Raw genomic sequence first — 21,241 nt, 5'->3', positions numbered from 1 at the left:
TAAATATTTGAAAAGGCTGTAAAATCCAGTATTTAAATCTTTTGTTTTTTAAAGAGTGACTTACGTGTGCTACGTTGGCCGGCCGGTTGATCTGCTGAATGTCAGCATTATTAGTGATATTTCGCAAGGTCCGCACAGCTGGACTCCAAGCGGCTATCATCTCTGACCTTTCGGAACTCTGGAGGCTTTGTCCTGAAGCCATTAAATTACCGCGGACCTCGGGGGGCAGGACGTTCCCTGGGACGGGCGGCACGTTGGCACACAAGTTAATTAACCCGGGCTCCTGGCCAGGAGGCAGCCTGCGCTTCGCTGCCGCTAACTGCGGGACCTCCGCGGGCGTCCAGTTTAAATTTCTCTCTTGTTTTTCAGGTGACGAATCTGAAGAATCGTCAAACATCAATTCCCCTTTGGATTTTTCAGCGTTCGACTTGGGTGAGAGCTGCTGGCCACCCGAGGGGGAGCCGTCCTGAGAGCTGGCGGGGCTGAACCTCTCCTCCGCGCTGGCCTCCTCCGGGGACTCCGGTTCCTCATTCTCCTCCTCCTCTTCCTCCTCATAAACGACGAGACGAGGATGGTAAAGGGCTTCGTCCTTCTTAGTCTTCTCAGATATGCAATCCAGGACCCAGTCGGGCGTCACGATTTTAATGCTTGCTCTCTTTAAAGCACATTCATATTTCTCCTGCGGGCGAAGCACAAACACACACGGAAACAAAACCGCAAGTTTTATCAGATTTCCTAGAAGTACGCACTCGAAGCAAGAACTTTAGGAGAGGGACACAGCTCCTGTTGTTGCCACTTTACCCAGAGGAGAAGCTCACACCCCTTTTAGACAGAGAACACGCGACACAACGAACCATGTGTCAATGGTCTTAGGTCGGCTTCAAGTCTGCCGAATTCGCTTTTACGAAGGCAACTTCAGGTAATGCTACGCACAGCTAGGAATCCTACGAGAGACTCTCAGGAACGCCAGGCGGCCTGCCGTCCAATCTGGTTGTCACTGCTGCTCTGTGCAAAGTGTCACTGATCGGGTCACCTTCAGGGCCATGGGCAGTCCTGGGAGCGTGGGGACGCTCCTCAGTCAGGTGGGCGAGTGTTTATCGAGCTCATTCTACCTAAGACACAAAGGCCGCAACAATTCTCTGCTAGCGAGGCTTCTGACTTAGTTCTGGACAGAAGTTAAACATGCACAACAGGAATACAACAGAAACCCAGCGCGAAGTCCCGTGGGCACGGGGCAGGGAGGCCTCGCTGGACGGCAGGGTCTGGCAGGGTCTGGTGGGAGCAGTGAGCTGGGGACACTGGGCAGGGGCGCTGACAGGCAGGCAGAGGGCGCTCCTGCGGGGTAGAGGGCGGAAAGAAAGGAACGCCCGAGGGAAAGGGAGATGAGCAGGGAATCTTAAACGAGAGTTACATGATAAAAGGGCTTTAAAATAAACAAGTTTGGAAACACGGCTCGGTTAACCGACAGAGTCTGACCCACCTGCTCTAAAGCCTCGGATACCAGCAATTCTCCAGAAAACACATAATTGGGGCCCCACACTAAATCCACTCCTGCTGTCGGCAGGCGGCCGGGCTGGAGGATCCCAGGGTCTCTCCCCAGCCCCACCTTCACCCTTCAGCAGGGGTGAAGGACTTACACCCAGAAACCAGCTCCCTCCTCCAAAGGCTAATCAACCTACTTGGGTTTTCTATTGATTGTTATGAAATTCCTTCATTCTTCTCAATTTAAAACATTTTAAAAATTCAAGAATACAATAGTTTCATCATGCCATTTATATATTTTCTCCATAAATTTATCCAAAAATGCAAAAAAAAGAATTTGTTTTAAACATGCCATTTATTTTGTGTGTGTAGTCAGCTAGTCTGTTTGACAAATCCACTCTATTCATATGCTGCCTCAAATTATAATTTGACTCTTCAGAAGTATTCACTCATAGTTTTAAAAGTTATAAAGACTTCATTCCCCTTAAACTAGCTACCTAAAATCAAATGACTTATTTTTAGCCATAGATGAATACTGATATAAAAAGAAACCCTACACTATTTAACCAAAGCATACTACTTATCTCTTAAATTGTTATGTAAAATATAATTTTTTACTCAAGTAGATTTTAAGACTCACCTCAAATTTTCAGAGTCTCCCCTTGGACTGTACAGCTTACTAAGTTACAAGCAAACTCATGGGCTAACAGGTTATTTTCTTGTCGGGAAATGAACATGATGAACGGCATGCATTTATGGGCCACCTCTGCTCCAGATGCCCTAGAAAGGGACCCTCTTGGCCGGGGGGGGCGTCAGCCTTCCACACCCCTGCGCCCAGGCCCGGCCACACGCCTCCCACCCCTCCTGTGAGTCAGTGGCACTCGGGCGAAACATACACAGCGCTGACTCAGACTGAAGGCAACAAAAAAAGGAGCTAATGACTGACACGTGGAAACGTTAGCTAGTCAAAAGGCTTTCCCTACTATAAGTAGACTTAATTCTCAAGTTTATAAATGTTCATGGAAGGAAAAAAGCTGGATTTCCACACAACGGTCGTTCTCAAACTTCATGTGCCTCAGTCTCCCCGGGCTCCCCCTTCCCTGGCAGGTTCTGATTTACTAGGTCTGGGGCGGGCTGGACAGACTGCGGTTCTAACAAGTCCCGGGAGGCTGATGCTGGCGACCTGGGACCCCACCTGGGACCCCCAGAGCCCTACGGCCCTCCAGTGCTTAGAGAGAAGAGTCCCGTGCTTAAGGAGATAAACGCAGTTTTAAATATTCCAGATTACTAAGAAGGACAGTACACTGAGAACTTCACCAAATGCATGCTTATAATTACCCTCAGTACAAGCCTTTTAAAAAAATTGTGAAGAGGACTAATATGTATTTTCACAAAAATGAACTGAAGTTTCAGTGGACGTGAAAGGAAACTCTTAGAGATTCAAAAAACTATCCTATTTTCAACATGAAATAAACCCAAATTTCTTTGTCTTTAAAAGTCACATCTGGCTCAAAACAAAATTTATAATCCTCTCACATCCTTTGTGGAATGAAGCTGTGTATAAATAATATAAACTAATGTTATCAGCTTTTGTAAAACGGAATCCAGTTAATTTAAACGAAGTTCAAAGAAGATATCTGATTACCGGGAATACTTAAATGACATTCAAAAGGAGAACGTACATGGGACACTTACCCCCTTTGGTTCTGGAACAACCAGGTGCGTGCACTTCTTGTCGAGAGTCAGCTGGCAGCCCCCGCCATGGAAGGTGAGCATAGCCCACAGGGCGCTTCTGTCCTCAGGGGACACCTGGCAGGAACCAGAAAGCAAGCTTTCATCAGGAGGCTCCACCTCTGCTTACCTACTTTATGATTAAAATACACTGTGACAGCATAACAATTTTGCTTTATCTACTTTCTCCCTTACTGAATGAAATTAGCCTAAGGGTATTAGTGGGAAAAACAGATGAGCTTCTAGCTATTTGCTTGTTATAATAAAAACTTTTACTCCTATCGTGAGTTTTATAATCATCACTTTTTTTGCCTTGTCACCAAGTAAATTGAAAAATACTTATATCCACACTCCAGAGATTGAATGGAGGATTATTTCGTTCTATAACAAAAATGATAGGAAAAAGAACTAGTACACCACTCCATCTTCCACCTGTGTCATTTTTTAAAAATGTTTACATACAATAGTATCAAAATCATATTTAAGGAACTCCTTAATAATTAATGGATAACAAATACTAATTATGAAATGGATAAAATAAAAGGTAAAAATACAGTGGTGCGTAAGCTCAGGGGAAAACGTAAGTATCAAACACACAGAAAATAAGGCAAGCATAAAAGGAACAATTCTTATGCTTGCTGAGCGATGAAGTGGAGACTCCAGATGTAACGGCTCACGTGGTACAACAGGTTTCACTACAACAACCGACCAGCTACCATTTATTGCCTGCCTCCTATGTGCCAGGAACTGTGCCAAGGGCTCCGCGTCCACCCCTAGTCCCCGTGACCCGGTGGTGGGGTGCACACTCACAGAAATGACAGCTAGTAACTGGAAACCCAGACCCGGCTCCAAGCTGTATTTTCCCACTGCTCTAGACTGCTTCTCTAAGGGCGGTTACTACCAAACGTAATTACTAAAAAATAAACTTTAGCGTCTCAAAGACAAAAGAAACATTTAAGAAAAATAAAGGTGTTAATCCTAAGATAATCCTCTAAGTCAATTTTTTTCTAGATAACTTATTATAAACTGTGAATTATGGCTAAGACTTCTGAACTTTGTCTCAAGTTAATTTTTTTAAAGTGTTGACAAAGAGCATGTTTTTTCCTTGTTAACTGCCATTATTCAGCCGGCCAAAAATCTAACATTCTATAGCTACTCTCATCCATTTCACAAATATTCCTAGAAATTATTTTGCATTCCATACTACTCTGTGAATACTAACAAGAACACACTAATTTTATAAAATCACCTTAAAAATCATTATCTTCTCTCTCTTTAATTTAGTAAGTCAGTGTCACATTTCAGGATACTGGATCAGAAGATGTTATTTTTCTTAGAGACTTTCACAAAAACATTTACATCCTGCAGCCTCTGGAGGTGAGATTTAATTACACGGTAATACATATTACTCTAATGAATCATTATATAATCTTTATTTAAAATGAAGGAAAACCCATAATCTAGATATGGCTTTATCACAAAGACTGGCCACCCATCAGTTAGGTATTATTTTTATTTCACTGACTGCAGTAACTCTAGTCCTGTACCCTGCTGGCCTGGATCCTGGCCCAGGTCTCAACAGGGCACAGGAAGTTGCTGTGGAAAGAACATCACATTGGGAAGAAGGGAGGCCTGGAATGGACACAGGGCCTCCAAACTCCAGCTAAGAGCAACTCGGAAAACCTCTGAGAACCAGATTCTTCATCGGCGAACGTTTGGGTTAAATGACTGAACGCGCAAACCAGCTCATTCAATGAATCTGTATCAGCATAATTAAGAATGCTCTTTCCACACCAAAATGTTAATGACAGTTACCTAGTGGTGACAGGATTATGGGGACATTTTAATTTTAATTTTTATACTTTTCTGTATTTTCCAAATTTTCAAGAGCATTAATTTTATAACTGGGGAAAAGTGCTTTTCTTTTTTAAAAAAAGTAATCTCCCTAAACTACATGTCTACGGTCTCAGCTAAGAAAGCCTGGATGTCTCCTCAACACCTTATGGCTGAGATCTGGAAGTTTCCAGACGGTGTCTCGGGCTTTCCTGATCTGTGTGTGCCTCAGCCCTGGTCCTGCTCCCAGCTGCTGCCACACCTGCGCTCTGACCTGCGGCCCCTCACCTGAGCTGCTCTCCCTGCCTCTGTGCCCCGCCCCTAGCCTCGGCTCAGCGCCCACGGCCCCTGCACTCCCACAGCACGCTGCCCCTCTGAATGTGCACCTCTGTCCCAAGCAGAGGCCACACCTCCACCCGCGTCCCTCTCGAGGAAGGGCTTCCCTCTGTGCCCCGGGGCGCCCTCCTTCTCCAGGTCTCTCCGCCAGACACTCCTGGCTGCAGCCCCACAAGCTCTCCTTGTCCCGTCTTGCTTGTGAGCTACCATCCTACTGACTGGAGCCTTAGGTGAGAACCACGTCCTCCACTCTGGTACCTTCGACAGGACCTAGTACAGTACCAGGCACATGGGTAGGCAGTCAAGAAATATCTGTGGATTGAGATACAGAATGGAAAGGCTTTGATCTCTTTAGTCCTCCAGATTTAAATGAGGACCCTGGCCAGGCTCTCCATCAGACTCGTGACCTGTCCCCGCGACCTACCCAGCACATTACAACAGAGGCCTCAGCCTGCATCAATACCGGCTCAGAAGAAGGCAGGTGATGTCTGTGCTTCCCAACTTCTGCTGGCACAAGCTCCCTTCCCTACCTCTCCCTGGAGAGCTCTGGAAGACTCCAACAAAGAGCTCCAGCTTGTATCAACACCCTGACGGGAAAAGACAGAAGGTCACTGAGAACCACCAAGCAAACAGTCCTTTCACAGCACTGGAGCCCTGCCTGCCTGCCGTGTGCACGTGCGCGTGTGCAGGTGCTCCAGAGGCCTACCAGGTGCAGGTTAACTGTCGTGATCGCCCCTCCTGGTACTGCTCCCACACCCTGCACCCGCTTCAGCTCCGCGTATGTGACATTCCCCTTCTGGACTGTGCCCTCACCCGAGGGGGGGAACTGTATCCTCATTTATCCGCACCCCTGGGCGTTGTTCCCGTCACAAAGCATCCTCACGTATTTGGTGAACCGAAGTCCTTTCGCTGCACACTGAACATACGTTTGTTAGTATGTCTCACAACTGAATTCACATTTTTTAGCAACCACAAAATACTAGTGTCCCCAGTGCACTTTTCTGAACCAGGGCTTCTTCGTATGAACTAGTATCAAGTAAAGCCTTCCCCAGTCTTAGCTGAATGATCTTTATTCAAATAAAGCAGAGCTTTCTTTTCACCATCACGAGTGGCGAACTGTGAGGATAAGTGCAGTAACTGACCCATAAAGGTCATACCGACTCTGTTATTCCTAACGAATGTGCTTAAAAGGCTATAAAATTCCGCCGAGCACTCGCTGCGTCCGCCTTGGTCCACTCCAGCCCCAGCCGCTCCCCACCCGGAGAAACACCTGCAGCCGGGCTGCTTCCCAGACGCCCGCACGCCCCCGCTTCCTTCACGGGGTCCCCGTTCTCCTCCTCCACTGACCTCACCTGTAGCTCCTCAGCCCAGAACCCGAGGTCCACCTAGACCCCTAAGCCTGTGTGCCAGACACAGAGCCCCGCGCTGCCGTCTTCCCGCTCCCGGGTCAACGAGCAGCATGGAGGGGCACCAACTGTCGCTCCGCACTGCTCCCTGGGGCCCTGCTCCGTCCCCGCAATAAAACCAACCACTATGTCTGACTTCATTCTCAGTCCCTCAGCATAACACCCCTCCTCCGGCACCATCTCTGTCTACTTCCAAGTCCCCTTTCTCCCCGGATCTCCCCATAACCCCACATGTTACGCAAGGCTCTATTCCTGACTACCTGTTCCCCTCTCTAGCCGCTCTGCAACGAAGCAGTAGCTCTCAGCCCCTCACGCTGCATCTCCCAGGCCCGACACTCGGACAGCGAGGGGCTTCAGTCCGACTTCATCACCTTCCCTCAGAAGCCAGAGTCCTGTTTCCCACGTCCGGCAATGTTCCTACTTTGGAAAAGGAAGTCATCTGCCTAGTGGCCTCCTGTGGAGCACCCACCACAGGCTCTGCACGCAGAGGCCCCCTGTGAGCACCGGCTCTTCCCTTTGCACAGCATCCCCCAAGTCACCAAGACCTTCCGATTCCCAGCCGTTCCTTAGATCCACGCCGTTGTCTTCTACACGGTGCTAACCTGGGTCCAAATCCTCATCTCAAGCCTAAAGACTGTGACTGGTCCTCCTGTCCACATTCCCATCCTTACCCTGCCCTCTGTCCTGCTTAGAGCTCCCAGACCAGTTCCACCTACAAGACTGCAAGTGATTTTAATTTGCTTGCTTTTTTCCTGTGTTTTCCAAATGTTCTAATGCAAACGTCTGCGTTTGCAGTCCAAGATTAAATATACAAGAAGAGTGAAACAGCGGCTACTTTATCGAGTTTCCTGTATTCTCTGCCCGCCTGCCTGCGCGCTTGTTCTCCTCCTCTCCTCCCAGCCACACGGCCTGTTCTGAGGCCGGTCCCCTCGCACGAGCCTCTGTGGCCCCATCCGGCTCCGCGCCAGTTCCGCCCGTCGTTTCAGGCCCCTCACATCTTGCCGCCTCCACCAAGGCTTTCCTGATCCCACAGTCTACACCGGCGCCACCTTCTCTAAACTCACACCCCAACACCCGTGCCCCTGATTCAGCACAGCCTGCACGTGGGCCATGCGCACTACAACCGCAGGTGTTAAGTGCACTGCATAATAACCTATCACACATGCCAGAGCCTTCGTGACATGTAATCTCGGTTCTACTTCTCTCCAAGGCTACAAGGTTCTCCAGAACCAGTTAACATTTAAACATGTCTAACCCCTAACTTTAAACCCTGTTTTAAATTCACACGCTCTTGATGTTCCTTTATGTTTCCCAAGTCAGGTCCGCTAAGTACCACGTCACTATGACCTTGATCCCAGAAAACACCCACAGGACTCCCTGCCCCGGCTTCTTCCTCGCCCTCTGGTTCGCGGCTCTGAATCGTGAGCCCAGAAATCCAATCCATACGAATATACTTAAATGCAAATTTACCTTTTGCCACAGTACACTGTGTTTATGCATAAGGAGCAATAAAGTATCTTCATTTAAAACTTTTCTGATATTTATTATACCTTTGGAACATACAGAGGAGTATAAACAATAAACATTACGTGTAACCACAGTACCCATCGTGAGAAGATTTTCATTTTAGCCAACTTTAAAGATCATCAACATGTAAATATACATTTATAGCAAAGATGTGAAAAATGCTGAAAAATACAAATACCAGCAAAATTCTGGTTCTTAAGGGAAAAAAAGCCAACTTTTCAAGGATCTCTATTAAATCAATGTAGCAAAAACAGAAGATTTTATAATTTTAAAGAACTTTCAGAATTTACGAGACATAAAAACACAATGACAAAATTAATTTTACTTATTGCTTGGACAGAGAAGGGATCATGGTGATACCGTTTGAATGAAAAGCTGAGTCTGGCCGACAATCTAACAATATTAAGCTAATATTACCCGGTTCCGTAATCCTCTACTACAAAGGTGTAAGAAAAAGGCAAGATTATGATCAAATCCCTTTTCGTCTCATCTAACATCCTTGATACAACCCTTTCTCAAAGGCTTCCACGGGGATGGAAGACTAAACGCCTTCTCAAAACTATCACCTTAAGAACTACAGACAGGGATGAGGCCTACTGAGGTCAGAGAAAATGGGAGCCCTTTAAACTGCTTCTTCCTGCCCAATGGCTACTAATTGTTCCATGTAACCTAAAAAGTGAGTTTAAACAACACCAACTTGGTTTTTCATAATAATCGTTTACTGTTTGAGGGTTTTTTACCTAGGGGGTTGAGAGGACAGAATACCATAAAACAATATTAAACATTCACTTCTCACACTACCCAGAATTCACTGCCGTTAACATTTTGGTCCCTCTTACAGATATTTCCTATATATTATATTTGGTTGATGTAATACTGTACATAACTGTTATACCCGGCTTCTTCCCCAGTTAAGACATTCCCCATGTCTTTACATATATTCATAAAACAAAATTCACAACTGGCTACATAACTAGATTAGTATGTAAGTGTACAGAACAGGTTTCTTAAACATTTCCAAATCGTGGATCATCTGTTTCCAAATTTACCCTCTTATAAATAAAGCTGCGCTGAACACCTTTATGCATCAATCTGCCCTCATTTCTATCAATTTGGGATGAACTTCTAAACATAAGAGAACTGCAGGGGAAGCAGAAAGACTATTTTATGGCTCTGACCTGGCTCAACTTTTCTAGAAAACCGCTGCACTGAACTGCACTCCTGCCGGGAGAGGGGAAGCTTGTCTGCAGCTCCACCAGCACCGAATATACTCTTACAAATTTGATAAGCAGAAAATCTTATCTCAGCGCTATTAAGGCGTTCACGTCTTTGTTTATAAAGTGTATCAAAGGTTTTGCTATGCTCATTTGTAATTCCTCTTTATAAAGCTGTAAATTCAGTTTTCTGCCTTGTTTATGTTTACTGAGGTCTTATTTTTTTCTTTTATTGATCTGCATGAGCCCCTTATTTATTAATAAAATTCTCTGCCTTTATTTCTGAATGAATTTTCCTTGTCATCTTTCAATTTCATTTTTACTATGTTTTCATATTCAAGTTTTAAATCTTTGTAATCCTTTAGAAAGACCACTTTCACCCATTAAAGCTCTAAGTCTTAAGACTAAGTATGAACATTTAAATCATTTTAACTGTGTCATAAGGTCATACTGAATATGCAGTTTAGTAAGTAACACTGGTTTACAAATACATCATAAATCCAATCATATAAAAACTCAGAACTGTTATGTGTAAATAACACAAAACTAATTGTACTATGCTTACCTGAGAGAGGCAGGCAGTGATTCCAAAGAAAATCTGACATGACTCTGGAGAAAAGCCATTTACTCTGTTTTACAGTTATTAAGATACCAATGAAATGAGATTAGTGCAAGCTCTGTTTCACTAAGAGACATTTCCTATTGGCCCGTTTGGACACTGCCCACCCTCTGCTTCCCATTCAATCCATTTAGGAAAGAGACAGACTTAAGTTGACCAAAGAAGAGTGCAGGGCAGACTGGAAAAAAGAGAAGTTGACAGCACAGAAAGAACTGAGAGGTTTTCCATAAAGTGCATTTTCAAATCCAATCTCTCCACTTATATCATCAATAAAATGGGCATAACATACTCATGGAAAAAAACATCTAACTATATACACATATATAAACACACACATGCCTATACATGTACACAACCACATATGGCATAGTGATTATTTTAAAAGCAAATTGAGGGTCTTAAGTTTACTTTAACATGATTACTTCTGGCACACAGCAGAGTCTTTCATAAAAGAACTTGACTTCTAGTTTTATTACCATCACGAACTCTCTGAATTGGGGCAAGACAACCCTGAGCTTCAGTTTTCCCTTTGTTAAAACAAAAGTTAGTATATATAACTCCCAAGATTCTCCCCAATTCTAAAGCTCTGACTTTCAAATTCATTCAACACGTTTTCTGAGAGCTTACAGAGTGCAGACACTGGGCACAGGGCTCTCCATAAGCAGACATGACCTCTAGGTGCCTGTACTTCACGGTCTATTCAAAGCAAACATGACTTTTTTAAGAATCTGGAGTGTCTAGAATTCAAATGGGTTAAAGTATTACTTCTCTTTCCCTACAGGAGAAAAGTACACCTCCTGAGATAGGTGAATTAAGAAAAAAGATCAGACTGAAAATTTTCTTGCAGTTTGGAAGTCTCCTACCCAGGTCTGAGAAAACCGCACAGAGATTCGGGCCTCCTGGCTGCCCTGAGCTCCTCAGACCCCAACATCACGCCTTCAGCCCCATCATCCAAGCTCTGTCTCCATCCTCCTACCTTAGTTCAGGGACTGTCTACTTCCAAAGACCTGGGGAAACATGAACAGAGGCAAAGAGTGTGCTGCCTAACCGAGTCTCAGGAGTTCTTTCTGCTCCTTTAACCTTCCTTGGGAAAACAGGCAGTTAGTGCTCAAAGTGACAACTTCTCAGGAAATCCTTGCGTAGCGAGTGCACGATCCAGGCCAGGAAAAACTAGCCTCTTATCCTCAAAAACACCCTTTCCCTCCCAGTCTTCTTTCACCTGTGCTTGTAAAGAATACAAACAAACACAACTCAAACTCCTAAAAAACCAAGGCCAAAAACAAACCAGGAACCAATTTCCGTTAACTCTTCAGACTGTGGAAGAGAAATCTTAGAATGTTTGAGCTGGAGCTGCTATAAGTTGTGCACGTCCTCTAAGAACTGCGTGGAAGGAGGTATTTTCTCTGTTTATCTGAGGTCTCCTATACATATTTAATACATGAAGATTCCCTCTACCCGCATCGATTCAGTAGTAAATGCCTGGCAGAGCCGCACAACACGGTAAATAACATCACCTCTGCCCGGGTCTAACACTAGGACATCATGACCGCATAGTATCAGGTACCTTAACAGAAGTGACCTCCAAAATCAGATTATGCCTGGAATGACCCTGCAGGGAAGCTTCACACTTCCAGGGCGAAAACAGGGACTCTGAGGCCTAGAGCACAGAACAGCAGGCTGCAGAGGGCTCACTCCTGCTTCCAGCACAGTGTGTGTCAGTGTGTATGTGGGCTGGGTAGTTCCAGGGCCACACTCAGGAAACGCTGAATGAACCAACACGTAGTGCGGGGCAGCTCCTTGGGGGCAGGAATGAGGCCCTGTCGACCCCTCTGTTTTCAGAACCAGGCCCACAGCAGGTGGTCAACATGGGTCCTGAATTAATAAACCAATGGAATTAAAAAGAATAATGGTGCGTGATATAAAACTAAAAATGTCCTGATGTTCTCTTCTCCAATTTATTCTTCAAACAATTCATGATTTGGTTCACACAGACTTAGAATTTTAGAAATAGTCCATCTAACTAGACACCACAAAAACCATCTATTTCAAAGATAACAGAACTGAGGTCCAGACCAGCCGAGATCCTAAAGCCAAGTCGCAGAAGAACTAGAACTTGGGCCTTGGGTCCCAGCCTAGAGCTGCTTCCACACAGCTGGTCCCCCCACCCCGGCCCCCCAGGGGTAATGACAAGGATCAGGTACACACACCTGGATACAGGATGGAAAGAGCAGGGACAGAGTGAACACAACACCACCTCCCCTAACTAATGAGCCAGCTCAGTAAGCGAAGACCACTCCAGTACTAAACCCCTCCTGCCCCATTTCCCCACAAAGGATACGGCAGAAGAGCTCCACACTGAACGGACAGAATCACCCAAGAAGGCTGAAAAAGAAAACATTAACACACGTCAAAGCACAGTTCCAGTTCATACTCAACATGTCGTCACGTTACTAGCGAAGCTCCTAGAAAAGTAAAGGCTCTGTTACAACCGATTACACAGCATCCAGATTACAGTCACGAGTATTCACGTAGCAGAAACGTCAGAGTGGAACGTTAGTTATTAGTGCCCAAGGTGAAAAGCCCAATTGTAGAATGAAACACTACCAGATCTTAAAAAATTATTATGTATAGAGATTTATTTATTTATTTATTTTTGGCTGCACTGGGTCTTCGTTGCTGTGCGCGGGCTTTCTCTAGTTGCAGCGAGCGGGGGCTACTCTTCGTTGCGGTGCACGGGTTTCTCATTGCGGTGGGTGGCTTCTCTCGTTGCAGAGCGTGGGCTTCAGTAGTTGCAGCACGTGGGCTTCAGTAGTTGTGGCTCGCGGGCTCTAGAGCACAGGCTCAGCAGTTGTGGCGCACGGGTTTAGCTGCTCTGCGGCATGTGGGATCTTCCCAGACCACGGCTCAAACCCGTGTCCCTTGCATTGGCAGGAGGATTCTTAACCACTGCGCCACCAGGGGAGCCCCTGGAAATTTAAATTCTAGGTTTACACACTTTCTACTGCTTAAGCCTCTAGGCCGGCTAGAAACTGTCCTCACAACGGGGGGGACGGGGAACTGACAGCCCTCCCTACCCCCATCTGAGGTACAGACAGCCCCGCTACGTTTCCTTCTGGAGTCCTGAATCCAGTCAGGTATGAATTCGTGAGTTTTTTTCAGTGAAGCCAAGTAGATACAATGTTTGTATATCACAGAAAGAATTTCTGTCTGGTAATCTTTTTATGAATTGCAAAACTCAGATTAATTATAAAACCTTAGACTAATTACTACCTTTTTGGTAATTTACATTTTTGAAAAATTACCTCATTATTTCTACATTTAATTTTAAAAATTACATTAATCATTATCCTGATAGCTCTGCTTCACAGGATTACGATGTAAAAATACAGTAATAACCCACTTAGCCAGCTGACTTCCAGAAGCTTCGCCACCTGCAACGTAAATACACACCCACTTCTCATGCATTATATACACCTTGAAAGAACTTTAGAAATCAAAGTACCCCCTCCTCATTTTTCAGGGAACATCAACAATTTCTCAGCATAAGTTTATAAGTAAGTGTAACGTCTGTGAAAAAGCATAAAAATATTACACATTTTATAAAATAAAGACTGGCTCTACTTGGGTTAATCACTTCATGACGATTTGATAATTCTGCCAAGTGTGTAACTAACTTGGCGGATGAAGCCACCAAGCTGGAAGGGAGTGTGCAACGTCTCCACGCGCAGTGTCTCCAGCGGCTGTTCACTTCTTGCAGTCCTGGGGAGACTCCAGCTGGACGGGAGGGAACTGGCCACCACTCCTCCTGCATTCAGGACACCCTCGCGTGGGCCGAGCCTTATTCCCAGCAGTGACACCAGAGCCCTCTGCTGTTCCCCGGCGGCGTGGGAGCACGAGGGAGGCTTGCCTGAGACCAGTTTTCCCGGCCACCCTTTGTCTCATGTCAGCAGGATTCTCAGAGCCTAGGTCAACGCACTGCAATACGACTCGGATGGTGTGGGTGCGGCTCCTCCCGCGTCCAGTGGGAGGGAAGCGCCCACGACCGGAGGAGCTCACACTCCGGACAGGCAGCCCTTATGACTCTGCATGCAGCATTCACCCTGGAAAGCTGTCCCTGGGGGCTGGGGAGCAGCGAGTACGCGCGTCCCGGTTACAGACTGCAGGGCTGGCGGCAGTAAAGCAGAACAGACTCCCTGCGGCCCTCATCCAGGTAAGTCTAGAGAAGATAATGCAGCAAAGAAGGAGGACACACTAATGATAATACAGCAGGAACGGAGAGCTAGAAGAGCACAGTAATGAGGAGCTATTATCCCAAAGGCAGATAATAATAAATTAAAATAAATTCACTGCTGAAAGTCAGCATAATTAAGAGGGCCCAAGGCCACTGAGGAACGTATTTCCATTAAAAAAGATTATTTTAAAAATCTTGGTGCCTAAAGAAGCAAGTTTTAAACATCCATAAAATTCAAATATGAGAAAGATAAACTGTCCCTGGGCAAAAGGAAGCCTAAATTTTTAAAGTATTTGTCAAATTTAACATTAAGGTAAAGGCCAAGGGATATGCAGTTAGAGAACCAGGCCTCCGCCTTCGGCTGGACACAGACCACACTACTAACAGCAGCCCCCAGTAGGAAACTTACTAGGTTCAGACAAGAACTCCAGGGTCTACCAGCACTATCTGGAATGAGTGCAAACTGCTGGATGGGTTCTGGAAAATTCTACCATCCTGTAATGCAACACTGCAGCCGCTGGACAGTATAGGTGCTGCCACAAAATTAAAAGCAGGCTGGAATGCTGAAAGAGATCAAAGAGCAGGATGCCTGGGAGTCGTTTTGAAATACTACAGCCAAAGGGAGTAGGATGGGAGCTAGACTGGGAGAACGGTGACCACGGCGGGAGCTGGTGGTGGCTGCTTGTATGCAGCCGTATTGCAGACGGACCTTCCTGGGAACACAGCTTCAGTGTAAAGTGAAGGAGACAGCGCTGTTTAGCCCAGAATTGTAGCGAGGATGGGTCACCGTTTTGCACCGTCACCTCACAGCTGGCACCGGCATCTGCAGGACAGAGGAGCAGGTCCACGGTGACGCTACACCCCATCCTCCAGGGTATTCACACAATGAAATGCAGGCTTTCTGTTATCTGGTTTCCTTTTTTCCTCTTTTTTTACATTTCAGTTTGGGCAATTTATATATAAATACAAATATATATTCAAGTTATATGATGTTACTATACATAAGAATTTCATTTCAGGATAATAGAGGGGGTATTACAAAATATTTGCTACAAAAAGGGGCTCGAGGGGTCGCTGGACTTAAGAAGCACTGCAGTAAGTGGTCTGCGGAAGCTGACTGGGCGCCCCAAACGTGTTAACAAGGCTGCCCTTTCAAGGTGCACTAGGAAATCCACACAACGTGTGAAGTCACTGTGATAACAGGCTCCAGGCTACTGTCTGAGGGGAAAAAAGTTTGCAGACAGGGGAAGGGATGAGATACAGTCCCTCAAGCCAAGAAAGAGTGGAAGCAAACCACAGGCCGAAACAGGGCCCCAGGGAACCGGTGCCGGGGTCCACAGCCTAGTGTCCGTGGCAGGCCCACCCCTCCTACGAGGCGGCTGCAGGTGAAGCCGGCAGGAACCTGCTGTCAGACTTCAAAAAGGCTCGGGCGGAGTGAGCCGCTGGCCAGGCGGAAGCAAGCATCCAGCCAGAAACACGACCACCATCCTCACCGCCGCAAGTTAAGTCATTCCGACTTACACAGTGCCCTCCTGAGAACCTTCTTGTGAGACAGATCTGCTTTCAGGCTTATGTTCCAAAATCAGGCTTCTAAGCCTGCAGGGCAGCGTTTCAGACCCTGGACGCTGGTGGCATTCAGGCCTCGCAGCGGCCAGCCGGCAACCCCGCTGCCCAGCTGGACTCAGCGGCACTCTCTCTTAATTCCTACCTCTCTCATTATTAAGCCACAGTAACTGTCATGTTGATTTTTTTTTAAGATAACACATGTAACAGCATAGAAAAGAGAAAAAAAAGGGTAGTGGAACAGAACCATTTTAAAACAAATATACACTATAAATGATGAGAAAAAACGGAAGGATCGAAATTATAAACTTAAATTTTAAAAACCCACATTTAACAGCAGTCAGTTCAACCAGCAGCCACAACAGAGCAGCACAGTATGCAGATCAACAAAACTGAACAATTCACCCACCAGCTGAGACTCTACTTTCTAGGATAAACTACCCACAGGTCAAGCTGGATAGTGGAACAGAGAGCCACCAGAGGGACAGTGGCACAAGGGGTCACTGTGACCGTTGTCGGAGAGCGGAGCCATAGCCCAGAGAGGGCAGGGCTCCCCTAGGCTTGTCTGCCTGGAAATCAGGACCCCTGGCCACTGGGGATGGAAGGGAGCCCTGTTCCAGGAGTTCCTCTTGGAATCAATAAACTTTCTTAGCAGAATTCACCCACGTCATCTGCTTCAAGACAGCACGTCCACTGCCTTCAACACGTTTCCTTGGCTTAGACAACTTCCAGACGGTGACAAAGCGGGGCCACCCGCAGCAGGTGCGTAAGCGGTAACGTGCAGAAACCTTGCTGAAGCCTGATTTCACATAGAGGGCCTTCTGCTGGATGGTTCCTCAGATGCCAAGAGCATCTCCCACCCAGAGCTGCACCTCAGCAAAGAGTGTGAGAAGAGCTGCACGGAAACTTCAACGCACTGCTTGCAAGGTACTTGATGAAGCGCACAGAATTCATTAAATTTACTACCAACCTTGACTACAGGCAAATCAAAGACTTCCCGAGCTTCTCCCACCTCCGGATTGTCCCCGTCTTCTGAAATGATGTGTGAGGCGAGTGCATTGTACGACACTTCCTTAGCTTTCCCAGCTTTTAGAAGCTGAATAACCTTTAAAAAACCACACAAATTAAAATGGAAAATGCTGTATTTCATTCTCAATTTATACAAATTATTACAGTGAAAATTCTAATAAACGCACACCACGTTCTCCACATAAGATTAATAACCTTGCACTAAGTCATATGCAATGAAACATATGGGGACAACAAAAAGCAGCAAATCTTGATTCACTGACAGGTAAGCACGGAGGCTCCTCTGACCCAGGTACTACACAGGGTCCGTCTTGAACACAGGACTGACAGACAAGGTGAGCACAGCACCGTAAGTGCTGAGACTGGGCTAGCACGCGACACGCCATGTCTCAAACATAAAGGCTTGGGGACAGGTAGTTTCTGATAAACGGAAACGTTTCTGGAAGAGGAGCTATAGGAGCCGAATCCTTATGAACTTAAAGGCGTCAGCAAGGCAAAAACACGTGCATCGTGTGGAGAGAGCAGCGTTCAACACGCTGGACGGCTGAACGTGGATTAGACCGTCTACTGTGCTTCATAGATGCTGTGCAGAAACCTTTGTATTTTATCCTGAAATAAAATACAGAATGTCTCCTGGAGAGACACTGAGGGCTGGTCAGTAGGGACGAGGCATGATCAGACTTCACAGAAAGACTGCTGTCAGCATAAGAAGAATGCACTTACACTGCAGGACTGGAGCCGTGACACCTGTTAAGAAACAACTGCAATAATTCAGGCGAAAGAGGCAGGTAACTTAACTGGAAAAACGTCATCAGGGACAAGAAGATGATGTGAGAGAAGCAGCAAGACCTGGTGACCGAAAGGGGCACGTGGAAGAGAAACTGGGGAACGACAGCACACTGCTCCCGAGGACCACGTCTAAGAGCGGGTGCGGGGGGGAAGACAAAAGTCTCAGTTTAGGGCATGGCCTTCTTTGGTGCCCCTCTAAGAACGAGGAAGACACCCAGCGCATCGAGGATGAGACCTGGGTCCCGCCTGAGTGGAGTCCTCAGTCCACTACAGAGACAGGGCAAAGCTTTGGGAGTGAATGAGACGCCGCAGCGGGAAGGGAAGAGAGGCCACGGCCAGCAGTGGAGGCTGTGGGGAGGGTGGAGGCCAGGAGCCGGACGCCAGGAGCACGCTTCACGCTCAGAGCAGCCGAGTGCACCCCACACGTGGAAGTGAACTAGATGTGCATCCAACGCACGTGAACTCTCTGAACCCACATTTATAAGATTCAGAGAATCGAATATCCCTGACTCTAAACTTTTCAGAAAATATACTGTTTCAGATCAAAGTGGTTTGCAAGGACATTTTTTAAGCCCTTAAACTTGATTCACAGTTGAGTAAACATGGTTCCAGTGCAGCCTGCTCCAGGTTTTAAGTAACACATGGTTCAGGTCACTCTTAAGAGCCAAAGTCCTAAAATGAAATAGGGGGCGGGATGAGAGAGGGGAAGAACAGTGGACAGTGAAGAAAGGGAAACCCTGGAAGGGAGAAGCCGCACCTTACAGGCGCTTCAGCCCTCTGAGCTCAGCACCTGTTTACCTTTGAATTCAAAGCCTCTTTAGAGTTACAGTGGAGAAAGGACCACCTAGGTGGTGATCCAAGGGAGTTTGGTTACTAAGATACCGACAGGCAAGCCTCTGGAAGGCCAAGGCCCATCAGCCTTCCACAGAGCCTTTTAGGCCACCCAAGTTTTACTTGTTAAGTATCGGTCTCCACTCAGGAGGCCCAGACCACAGGTCTCCAAGCTTAGCACTCAGGGCCAATGAGACACCCAGGTGATAAAACTGTAAAGATAAACTTTAGGAAAAAGAACAGTGTTAAGAATCACCTGCAGACTCAGCTGCGGTTAATTCCCACAATGGAAAAACAACATTCTAACGTTCAAACACAAACACATGTTCTACTTAGGAAAAGCCACGATATCCTTTGGCATGAGCCCGAACGACAAAAAAAGTCCAATGTTCAGTGTGACGGCGTTACCAGGGTATTTTTCCATTACTGTGTAATTCACCCAATTAGGGAAATCAAGGAACACGCAACCGCTGGTGGTAAACTGAGGGTTCACTGCCGCACACGAGATGACCGAGCCGCAGACCTGCGACCTGGGGTGGCTGCCACACCAGAGCGACTAGCCGTCCGCTCATCAGTCCGGGACCCACGTCCCTACCAGCTCCACCGGCCGAAGCTCCCGCCACGCTCGGACCCACCGTCTGGGCGTCAGGGGAGCCCAGACCGCCGAGGCTGCCGCGGGAAGTGCGGCCCGGTCCGAACTCCGCCCAGAAAGGAGCGGAGTGGGAAGCTGGCGAGGCGGCCACGAGACAGCACCCCGGTCCCCCACCGCGCGGGGACGGGGACAATCGGCGCAGGGCTCCAGGGCAGACCCACCTCCCAATGCCCTCCTCCCCCAGTCCGGACACAACCCCTTCCTGCCGCGGATCCCTCAGGCCCCCAGGTCCCCTCCCCCTATTACAGGGGTCAGCACCCCTCCCAAGTTTCCTCCCTCCCCGACCGCGGGGCCCACAGACCAGCTCCCTCTCCCCTCCCTCCCCTCCGGCCCCGCTACCGGCCTGCTCGGCGCCAGGCGGCCCAGCCTCCGCGCAGCCACGCCGGCGGGCAACCGGCGGCGGGACCCCGACGTTGTGCGCCCTGGCGCGCGGCCGGAGCGAGGACGGGCCGGGGACGCGGGGGTAGGGGCGGGGGCGACGCGGTACCTGTGGGTCGATGTCGCCCACCGCGTAGTACTTGACCTCCCTGAACATCTCCTCGGGAACTTTGGGCGCCTGGTCCGACATGGTCGCGGCGGCCCGAAGGCTCCGCGGCGGCTCCCGCCCCGCCAGGCCCGCCCGCGGGGCTCGCTCCCGAACGGCGCGGCCCGCGCGGCCCCGGCCCGGTCCTGCGAGTCGGGCCCGCTCCCCCGCCCTCGGCGCCCCCGCCCGCGCCGGGCCGCCCAAGCGCGGGAGCCGCGCGAGCCCTGCGGGCCGCACCATCCCGCCCGCCGCCGAGGGGGAGCCGAGGGACGGGCGGTCGGCCGGCGCCGCCCAGCGCCTCTGCTGCAGCCCGCGGCCCCGCGGACATTGGCACCGAGCAGTCCGCTCCAGAGACGGGGGCCCGTGGCCGCCGCCGCCCCCTCAGGAGGAAGCCCGGGGGTCGAGGGGAAACGCACCCCCCTCGGTGGGACCGGAGTGGGCCGGTCCCGGGAAAGAAGGGAACGCGGAGGCCCCTCCCGACAGCACGCGCGGCCGCAGGGGCGGCGCATGCGCGCGGCGAGGGGCGGGCGCGCGGCGAGGGGCGGGCCCGCGGGGTCGCAGGCTGCCGGCGGTGGCGGCGGGAGCGGGTCACTGGCCTCGGGTGCAGGGGAGCGGAGCGTTGCCGGCTGCTGCCAGACGGGACCTGAGGTGACGCCTCAGGCCCTGGAGCTCGGGTCCCGGGTCCCAGCTGAAGGGCGGGGGCGCTGGGCCGAGTCGGGGACCGGGCGCTGCAGACCGGCCGAGGCGCGCCAGCCTCCCGGACGCGGCCAGTGGGCTTCTCCCCATCGCCCGAACCCGCTCCGGTCTTGACCTGGGCCGTCGGAACCAGCCCCGCTCTCCTCCCTCCCGGCACCGCTGACGCCAGACCGCCGCCACGTGTACCTGCGCTCTGACGTCATCCGGCGGCGCCGCGGCGCGAGGAGCACGGGGGTCTGCGCGCACCTGCGCTCCGCTCGCTGCTGCCGGCTCACCTGCGCGGGGGAGGGGGGCGGTGCAGCCGGCCCGACCCCAGCCTTCCCCGGGGAGCAGGCTTTGTCCTAGTCCTGAGAAGCCTGAGAATCGAAGGGGACGTGCATCAGGCCTACTTCTTAACTGCTAAGCGGAAAGACATTTTTAAGTAAATGTTAGTGAAATTGGTCGAGAGAGAAACCTTGCAAAATTATTGCGGCAGCCTCCTATAACATTAACTCATATTTGAGGCCCTTGTATTACTTCTATTCTGCGATAACAGGAGTTCTGAAAGTGACAGTTGACGTGGTTGGTTCATTGACCAGGATGCAATACAATGGACACTGGCTCTTTTTAATCGGCGAATACGGTTTTGATTGCACGCACGTATGTAATAAGTGATTTTGTATGGGCAGAAAGTAAGCACACATTAAGCCTTTTAAATATCCTGCTTTTTGCTTTTTTCATTTGTCTTTTGAACATTCTGAAACAGCCCTATTCTAAAGCTAACAATTTTTTTATACAAA

General features: G+C 48.7%; 1 protein-coding gene across 9 annotated transcripts in view; it reads right to left on the bottom strand.

Moving 5' to 3' along the window:
- PAXIP1 (PAX interacting protein 1) overlaps nt 1-20,604 on the bottom strand; it is a 48,876-nt gene extending 28,272 nt beyond the window's left edge. For 2 of the 9 annotated variants that reach the window (XM_027101398.1, XM_027101402.1), the window contains exons 1-6: nt 19,731-20,604; nt 16,913-17,047; nt 12,487-12,530; nt 10,095-10,158; nt 3,178-3,291; nt 65-679 (exon numbers count right to left, since the gene is read on the bottom strand). In XM_027101398.1, coding sequence (XP_026957199.1) covers nt 65-679; nt 3,178-3,291; nt 10,095-10,158; nt 12,487-12,530; nt 16,913-17,047; nt 19,731-20,006 — 1,248 coding nt within the window. In that variant the 5' untranslated portion in view covers nt 20,007-20,604. The other 7 variants (XM_027101399.1, XM_027101403.1, XM_027101404.1 and 4 more) reach the window with 7 other exon arrangements.
- Nucleotides 20,605-21,241: the final 637 nt, after the last annotated feature.

This window comes from Aethalodelphis obliquidens, unplaced genomic scaffold, assembly GCF_003676395.1.
Source record: "Aethalodelphis obliquidens isolate GAN/ISIS:26980383/991018 unplaced genomic scaffold, ASM367639v1 scaffold5, whole genome shotgun sequence".
Taxonomy (NCBI): Eukaryota; Metazoa; Chordata; class Mammalia; order Artiodactyla; family Delphinidae; genus Aethalodelphis; species Aethalodelphis obliquidens.
Note: the sequence above shows the minus strand (reverse complement) of the source record. Positions and strands in the feature narration are given on the sequence as shown.